Below are 22,168 nucleotides of genomic sequence, written 5' to 3'. Positions count from 1 at the left end.
AATATCAATTAAAAATTATCGAAATTAAAAAATCGTAAATTCTTTAAGGTATTCTTTTTTTTATTAACAATAAAAATTTTGGGCCGTGAAACTGCAAAAGAACAACTTGATTTATGATGATTTGTGCAGAAAAAATGGTCGCATCTTGTTGCAATCCTTTTTTCGTTGTAATTAGTAAATTTTCAAATGAGTAAATGAATCCAAATAAAACTTTTGCACAAATGTTTATTAGTTTTGATACGTGTAAAGGAATGGATTTAATTCGTAATGCTACTTTCTCATTAAATTTGCAAATAAGTAGCGTGAAACGCGAGTTTACATAAAGAAGAATCAAAAGCAAACAGAAAATTGAATAAAATCAGCAAAATAAAAATTTGCGCTCACATTGTAGAATAATCAGTGAAATTTTTATACTTTTAATGATGCTTTGAAACTGTGACACTTCAATAGTGTACGCAATTTATAATAACTTTTGCAGTTTCTAAGCAATATAAAATACATTTTACCTGACAAAATGCAATAAAAACACAAGCAGAAACGTGGATTCGCGTCATCTAACATTGGCGCGACACGGAATGTGTTAGACAACAAATGAGAGGCACGGAAGTAAGATGCACGAATGAAATCACGTTTGGCCGTCACGCAGCCCCGAGAAATCGAGACTTCAGCCGCGTGCTGACAAATGTCCGACCAGAGGTGGAGATGAAATTACATGCTCGTTGCTCAAAGCATCCTCGACGTGACTCCCAGCGGGAGTAGCGAGTTAGGGATATCTCGCCCCATCTCTCCACTGTGGTCCGCATAATGATTCCTGAATTCGTATAAATCGCTGTCTCGTTTGCACGCCACCGTGTAAAATACCGTAAAACCGCGTAAAATGACACGCTTATATTGACGCAATGATAACGAGGTATATCGAAGCGTCATCTCAACTTTATTTCTCCCGCGGCTTTGCCTCGCGCGTCGCGGCTGGCCGCGATTAATCCCGCGGATTTCACGGAATTTAATTTCTGCAGTTTAAAAATTGCGAAAGTTGCGCGATCGATCCGGCTCGATTTCCGCTTCCGAAATTTCAGATTGAAAGCTTTGTTTGCGAGAAGCAAATATGCCGATTCGGAATATGCACTGAAAATTCATCGTTGACATGCGTCGACCTGTGTGTACCTTTTTTTTTCTTTCCAAAAAAAGAAGAAAAAAAAATCGACGTAGTACGTAGGCAAACGCAATTTAAAATCAGAAACGTAGCGGAGATCACGTGAAAGAATTGCAAGTCAGATGCAGACTGCAGAACGCAGCCGATACACGGAGGCTTTAACATGATGTCGGCACGCGAGAAATCGCGAAAATATGTAGATTTGTTTATCAATACGCTGCGAATTTTTCTCAAAACAGGCACACGAGACCCTGAAGTCTCTCACAAAATGTGCTTGCATTTTGACGTCGGGTGGTCTCTCATTCAATTTAAGTTGGACATCGAGATCGTTTGCGAATCCGACTCACGTAAATTCTGAGCTCCACGTCCTACGACCGCAAGTCACGTTGCCAGCGTGACGGGCGTCGAATTTCGTCATAGAGTCTCAACCAGGCGACAACGTACAACGATAGGATGTTAGACAGTTGAACTACAAGAGAATACCTCGATATTCGACGGTCTCTTGTCCTGTGGTTTCTCGTTACGACTGCTTTGTTAAATTAGTCCCACATGTTATCTTTAGGCACCCTCTGTACACAATAATTACACTGACAGAAAAATACGTTGTATTTCAAACTATAATTGCATAGTAAAATAATTATAGTTAGGAATATCATTTTTATAGTAATTATTGCTATAATATTAGTAATAATCATGTTATATTTTAAAGTTGCATAATTTATAATACATTTTTTTTACAAGTATACGGTTATTATTACTAATTGTAATAGTCACTATAAAAATTGTATTCCTAACTATAATTATAAAAAAAAAAATCACGTGTCGGTGGTTTAAAAAGTTGAATATTCGGTAATTGAAACGTTATATTAGTTCTCAAATTGAATCAAAATAACATTATTACAATATTAATTTCATAATTAATTTAATAAACTGCTATTTAATAAACATTTCCAATTAATTGCAATTCATAAAATTTAAGTTACTAAAAAAGAATTTATTACTAAAAATAAAAACTACATAATATTTAACACTTTTATTTATTGTGTATCTATAGCAACGAGCGTTGTAATATTCAACGAGAAATTTTTCTTTCGTGGATCTTTTTAATTCACTATTTTAAGCGTGCCAATACGTAAGCTTCCCCTGAAATCAATCGTCCTGGATTTCCATCCAGTTAACTTTTTCATCTCGCGTTTCGTTTCGTCGCGTCGTGTCGGCACGAATTTCGCTCGCGACCTGCGGAATAGTCTCGTACAATAGTCTCGTCCAGTTACGTGAACCAATTTGCGAATACGACGTAGATACCGAGAGTCATTTTCGCGGGCGTCGAGCAGCTTGTCGGAATGCCTTTGCGACTGCAGTGGGCTGCAGTTAAATCCAGAGCAAATTAGTAGAGTGGAAAGGTCGCCTCTCGGCACTTGCCATTGTTAATTGGCACGCGGACTGAGGGGACTGAGGATGCTGGGGAACGATGCTCCAATCTTTCCGTGGACCGGATGCATCCAGGTTTCAAACGTACACGCACATAAATCCCGTCTCCGTTGTTTGCAGCCTTTGTCTCCCGGGCGAAGTCTCGTCAAAGAAACGCGACCTCGTTTGGAAATCACATTCATTTATTACTGAGGCCATATCTTATCCTTCGGCTTATCTTTCACCATCATACCCGGCTACTGAATTATTGCAATATAATTCTATACTTATTATTTCATATCTTCGCGAAGTCTTCCATTTTATCTCTGGTTTTTCAGGTGACGGCCTCTCGAAATATGATATTTCCAAGTTCTTTCGTTTCACCTCGTAGCGTAAGAGTAGTTGCTACGTAGTAAAAAGTCTGTAAGAGAAGTCTTCCTCTTTAGAATTGTCGTTCGCAAGTTATGCTGTTGTATATTTATTAATGTCAGTTAAAAGAACAATTTGTTCGAATATAATAACTACAATGTCTTATAGTCATCAGAAAATAAGATACGATAATTTTAATCAAAGTGAAAAAATATATTCCAAAGTTAGATGATATCTATGGTCGATATTTAATTTTGGACATATTTATATTGCATATATTTTTTATTTTATCATTTTCATTATAAAGTAAACATATCTTTTTTTAGTCGTTAATAAAAATGAAAGAATAAAAAATTTTTTTAATTCAGGAAATATACCGACCTAAAAGCCAAAGTTAATTTAGAAAAAAAAAAAAAAACAGATGTTCGCGTTTATTAAGCTTTTTGTACAATTTTTGTGCGCGGCAATTTAGGTAGATTGCACGCGCTTTTTCCAAATGAGACTATGATTCTTCCAAATGATCTCTACATTAAGATATTATTATTTGACGCTGCTTTTTTTGCACGAGAAAAAAAAACGGTCTTGCTAAAGCACTTTTAAAAAAGTTCAACTGGCATACAGACCTGAAAATAATTTTTTGTTAGACCATCAAAATAATTATGCGGGATGCTCAAACTGATAGCTTGAATGTTAAATTTTTTTTTCAGCATTTCTCATCGTGCCAGAAACGTCCTTCGTAATTATTTTGATGGGCCAACAAAATTATTTGCAGATCTGTATTCAGCCGGAGCTTTTTAGATACTCCAGCCAAAATCATGCTTTCCGTATGATATCCGCGAGACGTTAATTGCTCGGGATGTGTAATTTCCTGTCGAGATAAGCGTTGGACGCATGACGAGGAAACTAAAGCGAGCGAACACGGGATCTGCCTTTAGAAAACTCTTCGCGGTCTCCCTCCCGTCCCCTTCGGGGATTTCGTGCTTTTGTCTTCATCGTCCATTGTGACGATGACGTTCGATTTTTGCGTTATTGCCAATTAAAGAAAACGACGTGACAGAAAATGGAAGGGGCGGGCGGTCGGCCACGGCTCCCGTTCTTCGATCCTGTCAACTGCATAGCCGCAAGGATGACCGCGGATCTAATAAAAGCGGACAGTTTTTCCGCGAAATGGCTCATAAAAGGCATCGGTTCGCGCCGCATCGTATTCAGGTGGCGATCCGTTATTGACGCCACGACATGCACGATGCTCCGTGAAATTGTTCGCGCGAGACGGTAGCCTTAGCGGTGGACCGAGCAATTCGTTATTTATTGTTTATCGGCGGCGTTTTCTATCGCACATCAGTCGTACGAAAGTTTCGCGGGGGAATAAGTACGTGAGGCAATGAAACAGACATTATCACGCGTCATACGTCGATGTGCGTTTCATGGAACTGAAAATAAATGAAATATCTGCCAGGAAAACGATAATAACAGCCGAGCGATCATAGCTTTCTCTGCCGAATTAAATATAAGTTCATCAATTGATATTAATGTACAATTTTTGGAGAGTTGTTTCAGTATATCGATTATTACCATCAAACGAACGTTCTAAAGTTCTTCGTTAAATTATTAAATCAGGTTATGCCGTTTATTGGATATTTTCCAACGTGGATATTGATCTGATAACTATCCATTAGTGGGGGCATATTCGCCTGAATATAACGAGAAATGTGTACAAAAGAACAAATACTTAGTTTCTATAATTACACTGTACAATTAGAATTTGCAGTGTGATGCAGACTCCACAAAATCAATACGGGATGTACTTTTTTTTAATGCCGCGTAAATTTAATTATTTTGGAGTGTGCTTTCACAAAAGGGTAGAAAAACTTTAAAAAGACAAAATGAATAAATTTCAAATGAAACATACAAAAGTACATTTATAATTAAACAATTTACCTTATCAACGCGGTAACTACATTAAATTCTTATGATTGCAGTGTACTCGGAAATCGTGTAATTAAAAAAAAAAAAAAAAAAAAAAGTGGGTATATCTAAAATTCTACAGAAATATTTGGAAAGAATTCAATTAACTTCAGTTATCCGTAAAAAAAATACAAACGTTAACTTGATTTCAGTTCTAACATTTTCTATTGAATAACGGCGAATAAATCGGATAAAAATTCAAAATATCGATACGTTTAGTTTTCGATTGTACAAGAACGGAAAAATTTGAACAATAAATAGTAATCTCGCTTACTATTTCTATTGTTGAAAGCCTGCGATCATTGTATATCGCTCCGTGCGAGCCGCGAGTACTACGGTGAATATTCCGTTTCCCCATATTTCTATGTGTTCCTCATTACCACATAACAAAAAAGAGTGAGAAGCAGGAGGAAAGAGGGAATCTCCATTTCATAATTGTGATCACTCGACTTGAAGACGAGCTGCTTCGAAGAACAGCGATCTCTGCACGGTAATTCATCGGAGTACTAAAAAAGTTATTGCCGTACTTTTCGAAAATTGTAATCTAACTAGGCAATTTGGCGAGATTAAGGGGGCGAGTGGTATTGTCTCGACCCGCATAAGGCATAGGTTAATGGAACGCTGATGGCCCGCCATCATTCATCGATATGGACGTGCATTAACCCATTTTAACCAGTCAAGCCGCACGCAACCCTCCGTTCTCGTCTCGCAACAAGGGAAGAGCAGTAATACATCACGAAATACATCAAAGATAAAAATTCATATCTTCATACTCATCCTTGATGAGTAACGTTGTAAGATACATTCATATTTTTGAGAAGTAAACTTTACGAAAATCTTCCTGTACGATAGTCCTGCTCGAGTCCGCTAAAACGGAAATGTTTAGCTACCCTCGAACGTGCTGCGCGTTTTGTATGCATTGATGGATTAAACGTGCTTAGACGAATACGTAGCGCAATTAACGTGGCGTCCGAATAGAATGCCCGGCAACAATTGTAGGGATTAGAAGCGGAACTTTGTTGCAATTCAGAGTGATTAAGCGGGGGACTCTCATAAGCGCGCGGCTATTGCCTATACGCTTCACGTAACAGACCGAATAGTAATGTTCGCGTGAACATTACTATTATACGAGAGATACATTATAACGCGAAGACCCGGTAACGCGCGATAGAGTGGGCATATATGATGAGCGTTATTATGGCCCGAGACCGTGATTATTAATGATTCGGTATAATCAGCACGCGGTTGATTGCTAGCTTGGCGCTCATCTAGTATAAGTATAGACGAGTGGATTGATTTATTTATTGTTTACCGCGTATGTTCGCGACGGCAGATCTTTCTCTGTTGCACAAGCGCCGCAAGAAAGTTGCGTAATTAATAGATCATCAATACCGATACATCATCTTTGCTTCTGAATTGTATTTCTTAGAGAAAAACTAAAAATAAAACTTTAGAAATATAAATACAAACAAGAAAGCATCTTCTATCAGTGAGATTAGCAGTTTTTACGATATCGTTTTGAAACAATTGAGCTTTTCGTAAGAGAAACAAACGTCTGACAAAATAAGCTCCAAAACTGATATAATAAACAATACGTTTCCTTTAACGTGAGTCATCACCACAAAATACTTATAAATTAATATATATGAAGATTCCTAGAAGCTTTTCATTTCGATAAAAATTATTTTTCGTCAATTTATACAAATACTTTAGGTTGTTCTGCGACAAAATATAAAGATTAGATCAACTAGATCTTTTAACTCCATCCTTTATTCTATTCTACAAAATTTTAAATTTTACCTTCTAGTTTGTCTTATCGACAGGCATATCAGTTTACGCTACTCCTGATTTTAGATTTAAAATCGCACTATGAGAAAAATAAGAGAAAAATATAAATAAAAGTTTTAGGATGTTATAAACATGTAAAATGATCAATATTTTTAAATAATTTATTAATATTTAATAATATTAATATTACTAATCAATAATTGACTAATATAATATCAATAATTATACTATTGTTTAAACTATGCAATTTGCAAAAGAAAATTGTGTAATTTTATTTCTAAAGAATTATTACTAAACCTATGTATTATAATTTACGTGTTAAAAAAAGACGACTTTTCTCTCCATTAAATCTCTACGTAGAAACTAATATTTTTAATATGGTACACATAAGATCAAAAAGCTCTGCATGCAGGTAATGAGAAGCTCATCTTTTCCGTTAGCTCCTTCGTCTGAAAAAGCTTATATTTTTCTCGTCAGCGTCTAGAAAGCTTATGTTCTTCTCGTTAGTAGTATCTGCATCATAATTTCAATTTATAGGTGATATACGGAGGCGATAATGTCCTACTATTTTGCCATCTGCAAGCGACATAAATGGCCGTGCACGCACACGCAGAGTGCGGCGTCGCGTGAAAACACAATGGAATCCTTCAATACTCTGTGTTCAGTTGAGAGCGATTCGCAAACACGGGTACAGTAGAGACCGCGAACAATAGTGAACTCCAATAGTCCGAAGCTATGGTATAAGGGAAGAGGCATAATCGAACCTTCCTACACGGCGGAAAGGAGACGGGTAAATCTCTCCTCCCTCTCCGCGAGTAACTTGCTTCAAATCAAAATACACCGCGACTCATACAAAGCGTTCTGGCGCAATGCACGAATGCTATTGTTAAACGTGGATTCTGCCTGCACAATTCATGTGCTGGAGTCATTCGGCGTTGGTGGTAAACATCGAATGTATTTTCATCAATTTGCGACGCACGGTGGAGATATTATTCGGAGCGGATACAGTCGAGTACATAATAATAGTGCGCATTATCTAGGAGGCGGGGAGTAAATACGTGTGCTTTTACAGTCGCAAACTCTCATGAACCCCGACCGACGAATCCCACTCTTCATGTGTGTATCACCACAATATTAACATTGAAGTCGAGAGCGTAGAATGCGTAGCGTTCGTTTCCTCTCGTTCACGTACAATTGGGCGGGATTCATAAACGCTGTGTGGCGTGCGAACGGATAAGGGTTGGCTACAGGTGGTCCCGGGAAAATCAATATGGGTACGCGACGGTGAATATATGAATATCCTTGACGTGCTCTCTCGCGAGACGGGAGGACTTTACGATCTCGGCGACGGTATTGTTGTATCGCGAAAAGACGACTCGTCCTCTGCGTCATCACGTCCGTATGAATTTCGTGGTCTCTTTTCACTTTCTCCTATTGGTGAGAGAAAGGCGTGTCGGATATCTCCAGATGGTATTCTGCGACCGGTATTTATCGCGGTCTCTCAGAGTACTCTCGAGGCTAAATTGGAATGCTATGTAAGACGGTCTCCAGACGGAGAGAAGTTTTTAGAAAATGGACAACAAACTCGCGACAGAACAGCAAACGAGACGAAGACGTGATCTTGAGCGGGTATGTGGGAATTGTACGGAAATGGAAAAGTAAAAGAATAAACTTCGGTGCACAAAAAAACGAGTACTCTTTTTAGAAAAGCATAAATAAATTATTTAGTAACACTTTCGAACACATATATACTGTATACAAAAATAGAAACGAGAAAGTCAGATACAATTAATATCATCATATCGACAGATATAACAAGAATTTACATGTGTAGTATACAGTAAATATGAAATACTATCATAACTATTTCTATCATTCTGTTGAAAATACTAAATGTGATGATATGTATTAACAATTAACAAAAAATACATTTATCTTTCTACTCATCATCGCTGTACTCCTCATCTTCCTCTACGAGATCTCGATGATAACCAATGGCACACAATTCTTGCGACGAGAGATGTATGATATAAGGCATTAGCTTAAATAATTTGTAATGGCCAATACATTCCACTATCCAATCCACACAAATAAGTGCTGCATGGGCAGTATGATACCAATAGTCTATTAGAAAAACCAAAACACAAATGCATTTTAACATCATCCGTTTTGATAGGATTTTTACAAACTTATTTCTATAAATATATCAATAATTAAAGCTGTGTATATTTATATTTAAAATTTCTTAAGAAAATTCAAAAAGTTAAATCTTTAAGAACAAAAGTTTGTTTCATCTTCAAATAGTTCATTATATAAATATAGTCATTTTTCTTCGAATAATAGGTATAACAGAACAACATTACTTTAAGTTCTCTTTTGAGGATCTATTTGAAAGAAAAAAATCTCTGAACTTATTTGACTCTTACAGGAATTTTATATTTACTATAAATTTGATATTTTATTTTGTTTATAACATTAATGATAAATGTGAAGAAGAAAATATCATTTCAAATATAAAATAATTTCACTTTTTATTTACAAAAATTTTATGAATTACTCGTAATAAAAACTTTCTTTTATATTTCTCCTTATAATAAATATAATAATTTTTCTCTGGATATATAATAAGTATAAAAATAAATAATATTCTGAAGATTTATTTTTAAAAATTATAGACTTATTTATTCTTTCGGAAATTTTATATTCATTATTATTTAAATTTAAATTTGTATTTTCTGTTTGATTCTTAATGAAACAAAATTTATGATGTGACGTTATTGATAAAGAATGATTTGGTGCAACAAATAAAAAAATAGATTTTATTTTTTATAGAAAATCCTTCATTTAAATAGATATTGATAGATGTGTCGTGTATATATTTATTTGCGACAACTTACCAATTTGTTTGTCGTCATAAACATTCTCTTGGACCACAATGCCCTTCATGCCTCCCATCTTAGCGAGGTGGTCGATTCCCTCGACCACTACAGCTCCGGTAGCAAGTAACAAGTCCTAGAAATCAAAGAAATTCTTACAGGATGGGGTTTGGATTGGATCCAACTTTAAATGGCGCGGCGGCGACCAAATGCGCAGAAGAAATGTAAATAAAAATTTTTCCGGTTTAGTGACACATACAACGAATCGGTTTTAATTACAGTTGAAGACACTCTATTGTGTTTTTGAACAGAAATTAATAGCCCCTACGAGAAAATGCCCCGGCGATTTTCGAAGACGAAACTCGGAATGTGACGTTCTCTCGTTACCGGCCGCGAAAAGCGGGCAACCTGAAAACTGACCTGATACTGTTTCAGCGAAACGTTGTTGTACGGTTCGACGCACATGAACGTGAAGCCCTCAAAGAGACCCTTGTCGCGTAATCTCGAGTTACGAGGCCCGGCGCCGTTAACACCATCATTCTGTACGGTAGTAGCCTCATAAGGAACCTCGTCCAGCAGTTTATTTTGTTTGATACAGTTCTCGATCCACCTATAACTGACAACCCATTTCCGATGGGCGATACCCTGCAGGTATTTTAACGTGCTGTGCGCTTCGTTCTGTTCGCCGGTAGTTCTCACGATAACATGTGTCACGTCACGATCGAACTGATTCACGTAGCTTGCGTTGTATTTAGCCGCAAATTCCTTCACGGTGGTGATTTGGGTCGTCGATAAGCCAGTGCATACGAAGCGCAGGTCTCGTTTGTCATCAAGTATCCGACGGATGTTTTCTACCTTTTTCGTGTCCACCAACCATGGCTTCACCAGTAAGACACTATCGTTTTCTATATGCTCGGTTTTCTTGCATTCTCCGAATAAGTCAGAACGGTTGGAATTGTACGGTATTTTTGGCGTACTTTGAGAAGACGGATACAACGAATTCGGCGTAGCTTTACTTGAGTTTCGTAAAGGGCATCCTACCGATGTACTCGGTGTCTGTTTGTTGGCATTCGAGATTGGCGATAAAAACGTAATATTTGTACATTCCTTCGATTCAATCGCTTTAACGTTGTTTCCGCTGCTGCAATGTTACGACAATGTATTTAACACATATCCCGAATTAATAAGAATTTATTTAAAATTACTCTTTCCGATTTTCTAAGCAATTGTAAACTGATTTCTAAATAATCGCACGTATTTTATTTGGCATATATACGGGCAAATTTATTTAAAATATATACGAATTAATTAGCTTTATCATAAAAAAAAAAATCTGTTTGAAATCTGTTTGCACGATTACATGAATATCGAATAAATAGATCTTTTAAAGTGTTGTTAATAATGTATAAAACAGAATAAGCGTTAAATTTTTCGAAATATGAGTACTTACTTCATCTTTTTCTCAGGAGTGTTCTCCACAATATCGTCTTCGCCGGCGGAGTGTTCCTGCGTTTAAAAGTATCATATGATTCTCGCTATATTCTACAATGAGGAGCTTTTGTGTCGCAGGATCAAAATGTATCGCGCACGTGTCATAATTCCATTATAAATTACTAACTGAATTAAATGAGATTACAAATGGCGCACTTTGTAACACAAGCCTGTGTGAAGGATGATGTACCTGTATATGAAACAGGCTATTCCATAATGCATTTGTTGCTATTTCTATGTAAACTACTGTAAACGCTACGCGACGTAAAGTGCTCGTTCATAAAGAGAGCCGTAAAAACCTGTTGTATTTAAATTTGCAAAATTTAATAGAAAATTTTTACATATTTATTACAGCATTGCTAAATGTAATTTTCAAATTTTAACTGTAAATTTGGATACGCAAGAAAGTTGTTAATTAAGCGAATTGTAATTATTTTGATAAGAGATGAAATTTCCTTAAATTTCCATAAACTTCAAGAAAACCTGCTTGCAATGTGTTCTTCTTGTGTTCCGTGCGCTTTTCAGATTCATGACGATTATACGAATATATTAGACATAAAGTTTACACTTGCAGATATAAATTTAATCCATTGTAATTACATATTCTTTTTAGAGAATCGATCCATAGAAAAAAAATTATTTCTCGAAATATTGTCGACAATTTTTTGCAAAACTCACATATCTTTCACATTAATATAAAAAAAGATAAAAATCAAAATGTATCGTGTAACAGTGAAAACACTTACTTCTAGCTCCGTATTTTTATCTTGAGTGTTCTGCTTTCTCTTTTTTGGAGTACGTAACTCCTTTTGGGACGAGTCATCCGGGAGTATTTTTGTCGTTTTCATTCGATTTCGAGCCGCAATGCCGAACAGATCCTCCTCAAACATTTGCAGTTGAGCTTGATGCTGCGTAATATTCATGAGCGAATCCTGCTCGAAAGTATCATCCTTTGAACTTGATTCATTGCCAGTAGCTGTTGCTCTCTGCGCTTCATCGTTATTGACGCGTAGCCGACCCGCCGATTGTACCGAGGTATCACGTTCTTCGAGAAACTTTTCCTTCTCTCGTGATGTATTATTATTCTTCGATACGATTTTTTTACGGGAGTCTTTGTCGATCGCATTGGCGTCCGCCGTTACGTCTTTTCTGTCTCTCTGGTCACTCACGTAGCTGCAGACTACGTTCTCCTTGTCAGAATTTCTTGAAATAACATCTGTCGCAGGTGGCTTCCTAACTTTTCTAGGAGAATGGTACTCGAACATGTCGTTCGTCGATGACGGGGGTATGTTTAGAGTTTCCTGCATGGTACCATACGATTCATCCGTCATCGCAAGACAGCCCGACGTTTTCTGTTTCGCCAACGGGCGTTTGGGATTGCGATCCGACTGTTCGGTACAAGGTATGAAATCGTCGCTTTGTGGTTGCTCGACATTGGCGATGATCTCGTCGAAACTGTCCTTCTCCTGTAGCAAGTCTCGGTTATCCGTTGCCCTTTGATTTGCAGTGTCATTCCGCGGAGCAGACTCGGGTGGTTGACATGTGTCGAGATTACCTCGCGATCGATCGATCTGCAGCACTCTGTTTATGATGTCGTCGTTAGAGGAATCTACGGTTTTCTTCGGCGTATCGTTCGCGTTCAACCTTGCCGGATGTTGCGAGAGTATATACTCCACATTTTCCGAATTGAACAAGCTACTGCTCTCGAACATATCTGACTCCCTCGCGGAACTTTTCTGGCTTGACTTTGCGTTCTTGTTGCGCTTCTCCATCTTGAGTGTATTACTCGAACGAGACGATTGATGGCTCGCCGCGTTTTCTTCGGATGGGTTTCTTATTGATTTGACGCTATTCTGAGTATCTTTACTTTCCTTCGTCAATTTCTCTTGCCCATCGTGTTTGTTGCTGTATTCATCAACTAACTTCTGAATATTTGAAATCGTTTCATCTTCCGAATCCTGTCTTGCCCGACATTTTTTCGTAGCCGCATCGGCAATCGATGCTTCGTGCTGGGCGCATTGATCGTCGCTGTGTCTTCTAGGAGAAAAAGAATCATCACGTGTAAATAAAAGAACCGTGTTCTCGGTGACAAGAGTACTTTTCTGAGATTAAATGTGCAATATACTATCTTTCGCTTCGTTACATTACTTCGTGTAAGAAGCAACGGTAATAGCAGCGCGTATCGCTCAAAGTAGTTGCAAAAAGTTAAAAAAAAAAAGAAAAAATATAACATATTTAAATTTAAAAAGTAGCATTTAATTATTAATCAATATATTAGCAGATAAAGATTGTTACTAATGACAAAGATTGTTACTAAACAATATTAAATATTTCTTTCTACACTTTCTTATTTCTTAATCACAAATAAAATTAACCCTTCAGCGTACACATTTTGCAAAAGCTGTTAGAGCACACAGGTGCAAATTTGCACCATCGATCTTTGTCGACTTGTAATTCGATTTCGAATTTGATCAATTTCAATCTAGGTTTTTCTAAATAAAAAAAAACATAAAACAAGATATGATGGTAATAGTATAAGAGTTAAACAATTTGTGTTTGTTCATAGATAAAATATGTAAAAAATCTTTTATTTTAAGTGAAGAAAGGCATTATTTTATGATCGAAAACTTCAACTAATTCCATGGACACACAGCTACAAATTCGTATCAGAAATCTCTTTATCTCGACAATTGATTTGGAACTAAGTCTTTCGTCGTCTGACATTATAAAGTGTTTTCCTCGGCAGATAGCAAGACTTATTAAGTCCAATAAAAAAGGTGGCATCAACTTGGAAAAATCAACAGAGCAATTTATAGCAAGATCGAAGAGTTAAAATAGAAACTGTAAATAAAATTAATAACAAAAAAAGGAATATATTAAAAAAAAAAAATTTTTTTTTTTTCAAGGAAAACTCGATTAAAAAATACCAACTTTTTAAATGAGGGGATCAAATAAAATAAAATATAATTTTATTAATACCTTTTTAAATTTTTCGTAACAGGCATTGCCGCTTCCGGTTCTGAGTCCGAGCTATGAGACTCCCATTTCCTTTTAGGCCGTTTTTCAGGAAACAATGAGATCACGTCGACCTCCTGATCGCTCGAGGAACTCAAACAACGTTTTTTACTCGCATTCGAACGATTCAGTCTCGCCTTCGTCGATAATTCCCTGGCAAGTTTTATCGTACTTCGACTGCTGTCACTGGCCGAGTCATGGCTGGAATCGTCTCTACCGCTGGTCGCTTTTTCGAATATCTCTCTGTCACTGGCACATCTCATTCTTTTCCTCTTTTTATGAGGCTTTTCGATGAAAGATCCCTGCGCCTCGCCCAGCGTAGACGGCGCGAGGCGTGAATTTTTCATTTCAGAAAAGTTGTTGCCTTTGTCGTCAGATTTAATCGAGCTCGCGCGCCTCAACTCCTCGCGCTCGCTCGTTGGGGAGTCGATCGCCAGAAACTTCAGCTGCGAATCTTTGTCCGGTGACAACAGTTTAATGGGATTTGACATAGCTGAACGAGTATGCGAAATCTCGTTTGCGCTCTTGTTTGCGCAAGATATTCTATTAGGAGATCGTACGCCTTCCTTAGTAACGATGTCGTTCGACTTATCCGATCGTATTTGATTTGCGCTCGTCGAAGATCGTGCAGTCGTCATGCTCTTTCGGTTTAAATGAGAATCAATATCTTTCTTTGGTGTCGAGGTCGCGGAAGCTTCACAAATCGACGATGCCGCGGGAAGTTCTTTTGAAATCGTTCGATTCAAAGTATTCGAATTATTCGCGAAACAATTGTTCTCTATCACGGTATGATTTGAGTTTTCCGAATCGTTCCATAGATTAGCGGATGTCGTTATATGTATCTCGGATTTGTTGACCATTGATTCCAATTGCTGCATATTGTACACCGGAGTAATTTGAACTTCCGCTGGCATCGACAGCTCGCGTTTTGTCCTGCCTAGGAAAAAGTACTGGATATTACGCCGCCTAATTAAGGAACCCAGTTGTAGAAATTTCACGAGCGATCGGCATTCCCTCGATCGATCCTCGAAACTTGTCGATTTCCTCGACAAGCTGAACTTCTTTGTCGCTGTAGATTCGCCAATAAAACTGCGACGGAGCTTCTTGTCCTGACGAACAATTCCGGAAACGTTTCCATCGTTATCTCCGACTTCGATTATGCCTTTTAATGCGCCGGCGGGTTCCGTACGTCGGTCGGTTTGTTGTTGATCTTCGTGGATTAAGTTCTTGAAGTTCAAGTCACGTCTCACGGCTCTCAATCGATCAAACTGCTCCTGGCGGTCGTTGGGTCCCGGCGAATCGACGCCTTTGCCGTCTTCTTCGTGCCATTTGCTGATCGATAATCTGTATGACAGCGGAACTTGACTTAGCAACGGCGAATGTCCGTCCTTGTTATCGCCGGTTCCCTTTCTTCCCAAGGATAATCTACCCCTGTTCGGCGACGAGGATTGTAATTGAGAAGAAGTGGCCGCACTCGATTCTCCGTGAACATTACCGGTCTCTCGAGGTTTGGGAGTCCGTTTTTCGGCTGACAGGCGGGGCGAACTTCCCAAGTTGTCGGCAGAAGTTTGCGAGACACCACGGACCATTTCGCGATTCTCACGTACAGATTCGTCGAGTTTCTTCGGCGTCGGTGCGGCGAGTTTCTTTTGCGGCGACAGCAACGAATCACGGTAATTGACGTCGTTTTCCTCGCAACGTCGATCTTCAGAATTTCCCGCGGCGTTCTCGAGATCGATAATCTTGGTCATCTGATCGTTGTTCACGTTCATCAGACCTATTTTCCTGCCGTCTTCCAGCGTGAGGTACGACGTGCTCATCGTGGAATAAGACGGGCTCTCGGTCTTATCTGCGTCGAGTAATTTCGCTTGCGTATTCGCACTCGACGCCTTCGCGCCTGACAAATCCGATCTCTTATCAATTGCATCCTGTTCCCGACCGTTCGACTTTAACTGATTAGATGCACCTGCTTCTTTCTCGCTTTTGTTATAATCCGCTGTAATTTTAGCCACATTGTATTTGTTGTTTGGCGACAGCTTGATATTCTCTATTATCCTGGGTGGCTTTTTGTTCTTTTCGGTGCTCACGTTCAGCTTCTTCACCTTTCTCTTTTTCGCGCGTTTCATCTCCTTGCCAAACTCGAGCACGCGGGACCAGTTCGCGGATTGCTCGGCGGCGACCAGACAAGAAGGCGCAGACGCTGCGAGCCGATCATGCGCCGACGACGACGAGTTATCTTGTTGATTGACCGATATCTCCTCCCCAATATCCGACCTCACTCTCGTATCCTTTTCACGATTTTCCCTCGCGCGAATTCTCGCGTGAGACGCGTTGTATTTCAATCCACCTTCAGTGGAATCGATCTCTATTACTTTGCCAATCTGCCTCGCCCCTTTATTCACCTGGGACGATGCTTCGTCGTGATTGTTGTCGTCTTCGCCGATACGCTCTAGGCAATCCGTGCTCCGTTCTTTGTCTTCCCGATTTGGCCTGCGACTTGCGTCGACCCTGTCGCGATCTACCTCGAAGAGCTCGTCTGATTTACCGTCGTCGGATATTGGATTCATTGGCCTGACTTTGTCCGCGATCGACGGCGTTTCGCTTTTCTCGATCCAATCATCGGTGTTGGATTTATCGGGAAACGAGTGTAGCCACGTGCGAACTTTCATATCCGATGTTTTGTAAAACGCATTGTCACTTTCGTCATCGTCGTCGTCGCCAGCACGGGAGAGGCGCGATAAAGTTACAGGCTTCACGTCTGAATCGTACCGATCAATCATTGTTCCGCGACTTGTCGACGGTTTGTCGGTTTGCCAGTTCATGTCTTGATTCAATTGACGACTAGATCTTCTCTCTTTCTTAGACGACTCTTCTTTGTTGTTTGTAGAATCTCGGCTAAATTGTCTAGTATCCGAAGAACAGCTCTCCTTGGTATCTTGCGGCAATTTTGAGTGCGATAGTACTGCAACATGAATATTATCGAATTTTTATCGCTGATATCGACGAAGCCAATCTCGTTTTATATTTACTGGTGCTAAAGAAAGTAGAGAAGAATTGCTGAGACGTATATTATTTGTATAAGTTATTGTTTATAATGATTTTTGTTTGCACTAATTTGGTACAAATAAATGTTGGAAGTTGTAGCTCGATATTTCACGTATTTATTCTACAATCAAACTTTTACTAATAATAATTTATTATAAAGCTTTCTGCAATTGGTCGCCTAAATCATACTTGTAAACTCTTTTTTCATCTTAAAAAATATCAAATTTATAAATTAAAATAAATAACATATAAGAAACCAATACTCTTAATTTATTGTTAATTTATAAGAATAAAGAATCAATATTTTATAATTAATAAATGACAATAATAAAAAAATAAAAATATCCAAATAAATTAATTATTAATATATTACGTTAATATTATTTATTGTAGTATAAAATTTGTGATACGATCTGGTAGGAAACTTGATAGACTTTATAAAAATCAATTTATAATCTTTGTAATTTATAATCATTGCAAAAATGTGTATACAATGTAAAAAATTTTTTTATAAAAATACAAATCAAAATAAAATTGTAGGATTACATTATTATCAGCCGTATAATTTTATAAAAAATTAACATTCGTTGTTTCTTTTAATTTTTGGAATGTTGTGTTGCTAGCATAAAACAAGATTTTGTTCAATTACTTATTTTTTATTTATTTTTGTCATTAAATATTGATTTAAAAGATCAAGTAAAAATATAAAATATAGATGAGGCGACTGATACGAATTCAGCAACTCTCCCCTATGTTTCTACATTTAACATTATGAAAAAGCGGATTAATCAATCTATAATCGCATTTATTAGTCTCATACAGTATTTCGATTGTTATATATTCCGTGTTAAGCAATATATTCATTTAGGAAATATTTATATATAAAATATAAATTTAGAATAGTGTCATTTATTCTATTTCAGCCACTTTATTTTTATTCTATTTCTAAAATTATTTCTGAAGTGGAGCATGTGATTAAGAAATCTGAAGAAAATTCAGAGAATTGCGATGGAAACCTATGATCTTAAAAAAGTACACGATTATCTAATCCAACTTTCACACGTAATATCAAATCGTAATAAAGATAAAATAAATTTGATATCATAACGCATAACGTTAATGCGAAATTACAAAAATTTTCAATAAAATTTCCACGCGGCAGAATACGAATTATCATTCAGAGAATCATTTAGAAAATTAATTAGAGAAGCGCAGTTTTCATACATCGTGACACGTTTTAATTTTTAACATATATATTTTATAATCAAAGCGTAATAAAAATACAAAATCACGATGTGGCAGCCTGTATTCGTTTTCATACAAATCATATACATATTTTGATATATATTTCAATTTCTATAAGTAATTTCTATAAGTATAAAACCGGTTTTGTTTCTAAGTGGTTATTCATAATTTTTCATTTTTCATTTATAGGCTATATATTTACGAATTGGCAAAATATGATTAATGTATTGCTTATTAAATGTAACATTATGATAAAAAACAAAATGGCCGAAGAGAAAATCTATAGTAAGGACATCTCGAATATTCAACACGAGGGAACTGAATAACGCTCGGGATGGTACGTGATACCCAAACTCCAGGGCCTCATAAAACATTGAGCTTTCTCTAAAACGTATAGCGTGAATCGAGGTACCCAAGAGTATCAAGAATTAAATTTTTCAGGCCTTCACCATTCCCGTGCGCAGCCGAGGAACGTAGTGCTGACCTCACTTAATGTACTTTTACGACAGCGCATCCACTGCGCCGTGCTTTTAACTTCCGTTTCCCAGTTGAATAACACAATAGCGGATCGCGGATCAATAGTTGGCGTGGAAATTACGATTATTATCTGTGCGGTAATGATTCTCAATATCGTGGCGTTCTGGTTGGCGTAAGAGTCGTTTCCCAGAGGAATCATATCCTATATCTCTACCTTTTTTCACATTCTCTCTTATCTCCTCTAATTGTGATTAACCGACTGATAGTTCAAATAAAGATTTCAGATTGATTTATGTTACTGCAACATGGAATGGGTAAATTTTCAAGTTTAGTAGTTTTTGATATGAGAATTTTGTTTATTGATAGTTTAAAATAACATGCAATAAGATCTTTTCACATTAACGATTTTTATTTATTACACATATTTTCAAAACAATGATAAAATTATAAATTGTTTTATAATTTTTCCCCAAATAGTCATTATAAAAAAATAGAAATGTGTTATAATTAAATTATATTAAAAGTAATGAAAAGAAATCTGAATTTTTTATATAAATAGTTTAAAATCTTTTACGTAAAACTTTATTACAATACAGAGATTATATATTCTGTATAAATAAACAAAATTTATGTATTTAAATTTATTTATTTATTTACAGAAAAACTGAATGGGGAATTGTAACAAAATTTTGTATAAATTATCGTAAATACTTAAAACTTACACAAAACATTTCTATTGTTATTTTTTAAATTTTGATAGAGGAAAGTCACTAATATTGGAATACCACTTTATTTTCGGATTTCAACAAAAGTTAAAAATAAAATTTTGGAAATATAAATTTAAACTATAAATATCTTCTTGTATCAATAATTTAGTAATTTTTATAATATTATTTTACATTTTGTGATAATTGTTTTCGTAACATAATCAGAAATAAACGTCTGAGAAATTGGGCCCCAAAACTGAAATAGCAAGCTACATTTTTCTTTGTCTTTTCTTTTAAGTCAATTGTACAAGATATTTATGTTAATGTACATGAGATTCCTAGAAGTCTTTTATTTCAATATAAAATGCTTTTTTTTTAATTTTTCGATAAATTTCTTTTCACTTTATGCCGTCTGCAATGTACACAATAGTATATAAAGATTAGATTAGGTTATTAATGTAATAGATTTCTTGATATTATCTTTCATTTTGTCATGATTTTTAATAGTTTATCTTATCGAGAAGGATATCAATTTATGCAACACCCTGATTTTATGTTTAAAATAAGAAACAGAAAAAAAAAAGAAACAGAACAATATAAATAAGAATTTTATAAACATGATGTTACAAACATATAAGATCTAATATTAACAATAATTTACTTACTACTGTTTGGATTATGCAATTTGCGAAATAAAATTATGAATTTTATTCTTGCTTTTAAAGAATCAGTTTTAAATAGATTTTATAGAAAAAAGCCATGAATGTATGTTTTTTTACTTACAATATTTAATGGTCTAAGTAGATGATGTTTTTATATTAAATCAGCAATGCAATAAGTTTAGTATCCAAAAAGTAATGTTGCTTTAGAAGCTTATGCATATACCTTCCTCTATTATAATAAGTAATAACAATAAACAAGTACATAAACTAAAAATATATAGTTTAATAGAAATAAAATGTTATAAATATAATTTTCATATATATATTTATTTATAATTAAAAATCATATCATAAATATTATCATCTTATATAAAATATTGCTAATTTATTAGTATTTATAATGTTATAGTTATTCCAATCCTTCACAATTTATAGATAAACATTAAAAAATGTAAAAAGATTTTTAATTATAGAAGTAAATTTTCTCTGAGAATAGAATTAATGTAAAAAAACTGAGTAGTATTGGAAGCTTAGTCCATTCAGAAAAGTAAAATTTTAGAATGTACTCACTGTCGATACAGGTGTCAGTCTCAATGGCAATAACGAGTCTATTGAACTTCTTGATACAACTCTGTAGATGATCGTCCTTGGAAATACTTCGTCTATTCAGACTTGTCTTGCACAGCGGACAATTTGTGTTTCTCTTCCTTAACACTTCTCCTATACAGGACTTGCAAAATGAATGACCACACCGTGTCTTGGTAGGTTCTGTCATGAGTTCCAAGCTAAAACAATATGAAGGAATATAAAATAAATAATTAATTATAAATGCTGTTCTGAAAAAAATTAATTAAATCTCAATTCAATGATTGATCATAATTAACTATACATGTCATTGAAACAGTGTTGTAAGCTCAAGTTTAATATATTTCTTTGTGTTTTTCTTTCCTATTTCTACCAATATAAGATAAACTTTATTATCATGGTTTAATTTACTTCTCTATCTTCCTCTAAGTATTATAACTTAGAAGAAGATAATAAGTTACATTAAGATACTTATCATTATCATATTCAGACATTCACGACCAAAGTTTTGTTTTTATTACAGGAAAAAATAAACCTACGAAGTCTGCATGTTTATAAATTGTGATAACTTTCTCTGATATTACATTGTCAAAACATCTCTAAAGTTAATTTACTTTAATGACAAAATAAAACGTGGAAATTTACGGATAAGGAAATATAGTGCGCGTCATTATTTAAACAATACAGTTAACTATGTTCTAGACTTGGAAAAAGATAAACAAAGTAAAGTTGAACCAAGATCAGTTGATCTACACCAAGATCTACACCAGTGGAACAGACGTTAAATAGATGGAAATCGACAAGCGAGCTTGACACCTAATCGAATCACTCGCTGCCTGATTAATATAACGTCCCTCGTGCAGAAGCAGCGAGAGCTGTCAACCGGCTCGATGTGAATCACGACTGCGACACGCTGGACACTTGTTGCACCGCTCGAGACCTAACCTATATTCGTCCCCGGTCGTCATAGACCGCCGATCGTGAGAGGACACTCGAAATCCGAATACGACACTCTCGTGGCATTCGGACCCGGCGACTTATCGACTCACCAAATCGTACACTCCAGGGATTTCAGCAGGTTTCTCACCGCCTCGGATAGGCGATCGATGTCGCTCGACTGGCTGCGATCTGCCATTGTTTCACATTAGGCAGATTGGGCTCCAATCGACACGGCGTAGGACTAGAAGCAACCCTACTCGTTACCGTGCGAATTCGCAGAACGCTTTTTTTTCCTCGGAGGTACTCACCCTCGGATAAATTTCGGGAAACGATCGCGCGAGGACGAACGGGTCTCCCGTTTCGAATTAACAAAGCGAGCCTCGCGCGGGAACAGACGCGGCGCCGCCACATGCGTCATCGGTCACGCGCGCCGCCGCGACG

The 22,168-nt window shown here is 36.4% G+C and overlaps 2 protein-coding genes across 4 annotated transcripts in view; one reads left to right on the top strand and one right to left on the bottom strand.

Annotated features, from left to right (window-relative positions):
- Window positions 1-22,168, top strand: part of LOC105831362 (glycine-rich protein DOT1) — a 100,008-nt gene that overhangs the window by 64,398 nt on the left and 13,442 nt on the right. The gene's annotated exons all lie outside the window — the stretch shown is intronic.
- On the bottom strand, window positions 8,363-22,129 carry LOC105831361. Its single transcript, XM_012671430.3, has 9 exons — window positions 22,036-22,129; window positions 21,838-21,968; window positions 20,774-20,988; window positions 14,032-17,029; window positions 11,799-13,089; window positions 11,012-11,067; window positions 9,982-10,702; window positions 9,583-9,697; window positions 8,363-8,809 (listed from the first exon to the last, which is right to left on the bottom strand). The coding sequence occupies exons 2-9, from the start codon at window positions 21,921-21,923 to the stop codon at window positions 8,625-8,627; spliced, it is 5,667 nt and encodes a 1,888-aa protein (XP_012526884.2). The 5' UTR covers window positions 21,924-21,968; window positions 22,036-22,129; the 3' UTR covers window positions 8,363-8,624.

This window comes from Monomorium pharaonis, chromosome 7, assembly GCF_013373865.1.
Source record: "Monomorium pharaonis isolate MP-MQ-018 chromosome 7, ASM1337386v2, whole genome shotgun sequence".
In the NCBI taxonomy this organism is placed as follows: domain Eukaryota; kingdom Metazoa; phylum Arthropoda; class Insecta; order Hymenoptera; family Formicidae; genus Monomorium; species Monomorium pharaonis.
Note: the sequence above shows the minus strand (reverse complement) of the source record. Positions and strands in the feature narration are given on the sequence as shown.

Excerpts from the sequence above, each read along its gene's own strand:
- LOC105831361 (XM_012671430.3), bottom strand. The coding sequence starts at position 21,923 with ATGGCAGATCGCAGCCAGTCGAGCGACATCGATCGCCTATCCGAGGCG. Across the intron at positions 20,989-21,837 it reads TCCCTGGAGTGTACGATTTG|CTTGGAACTCATGACAGAAC; the intron begins GTGAGTCGATAA and ends ATATTGTTTTAG. Across the intron at positions 13,090-14,031 it reads GTTACGAAAAATTTAAAAAG|AAGACACAGCGACGATCAAT; the intron begins GTATTAATAAAA and ends TTTTTCTCCTAG.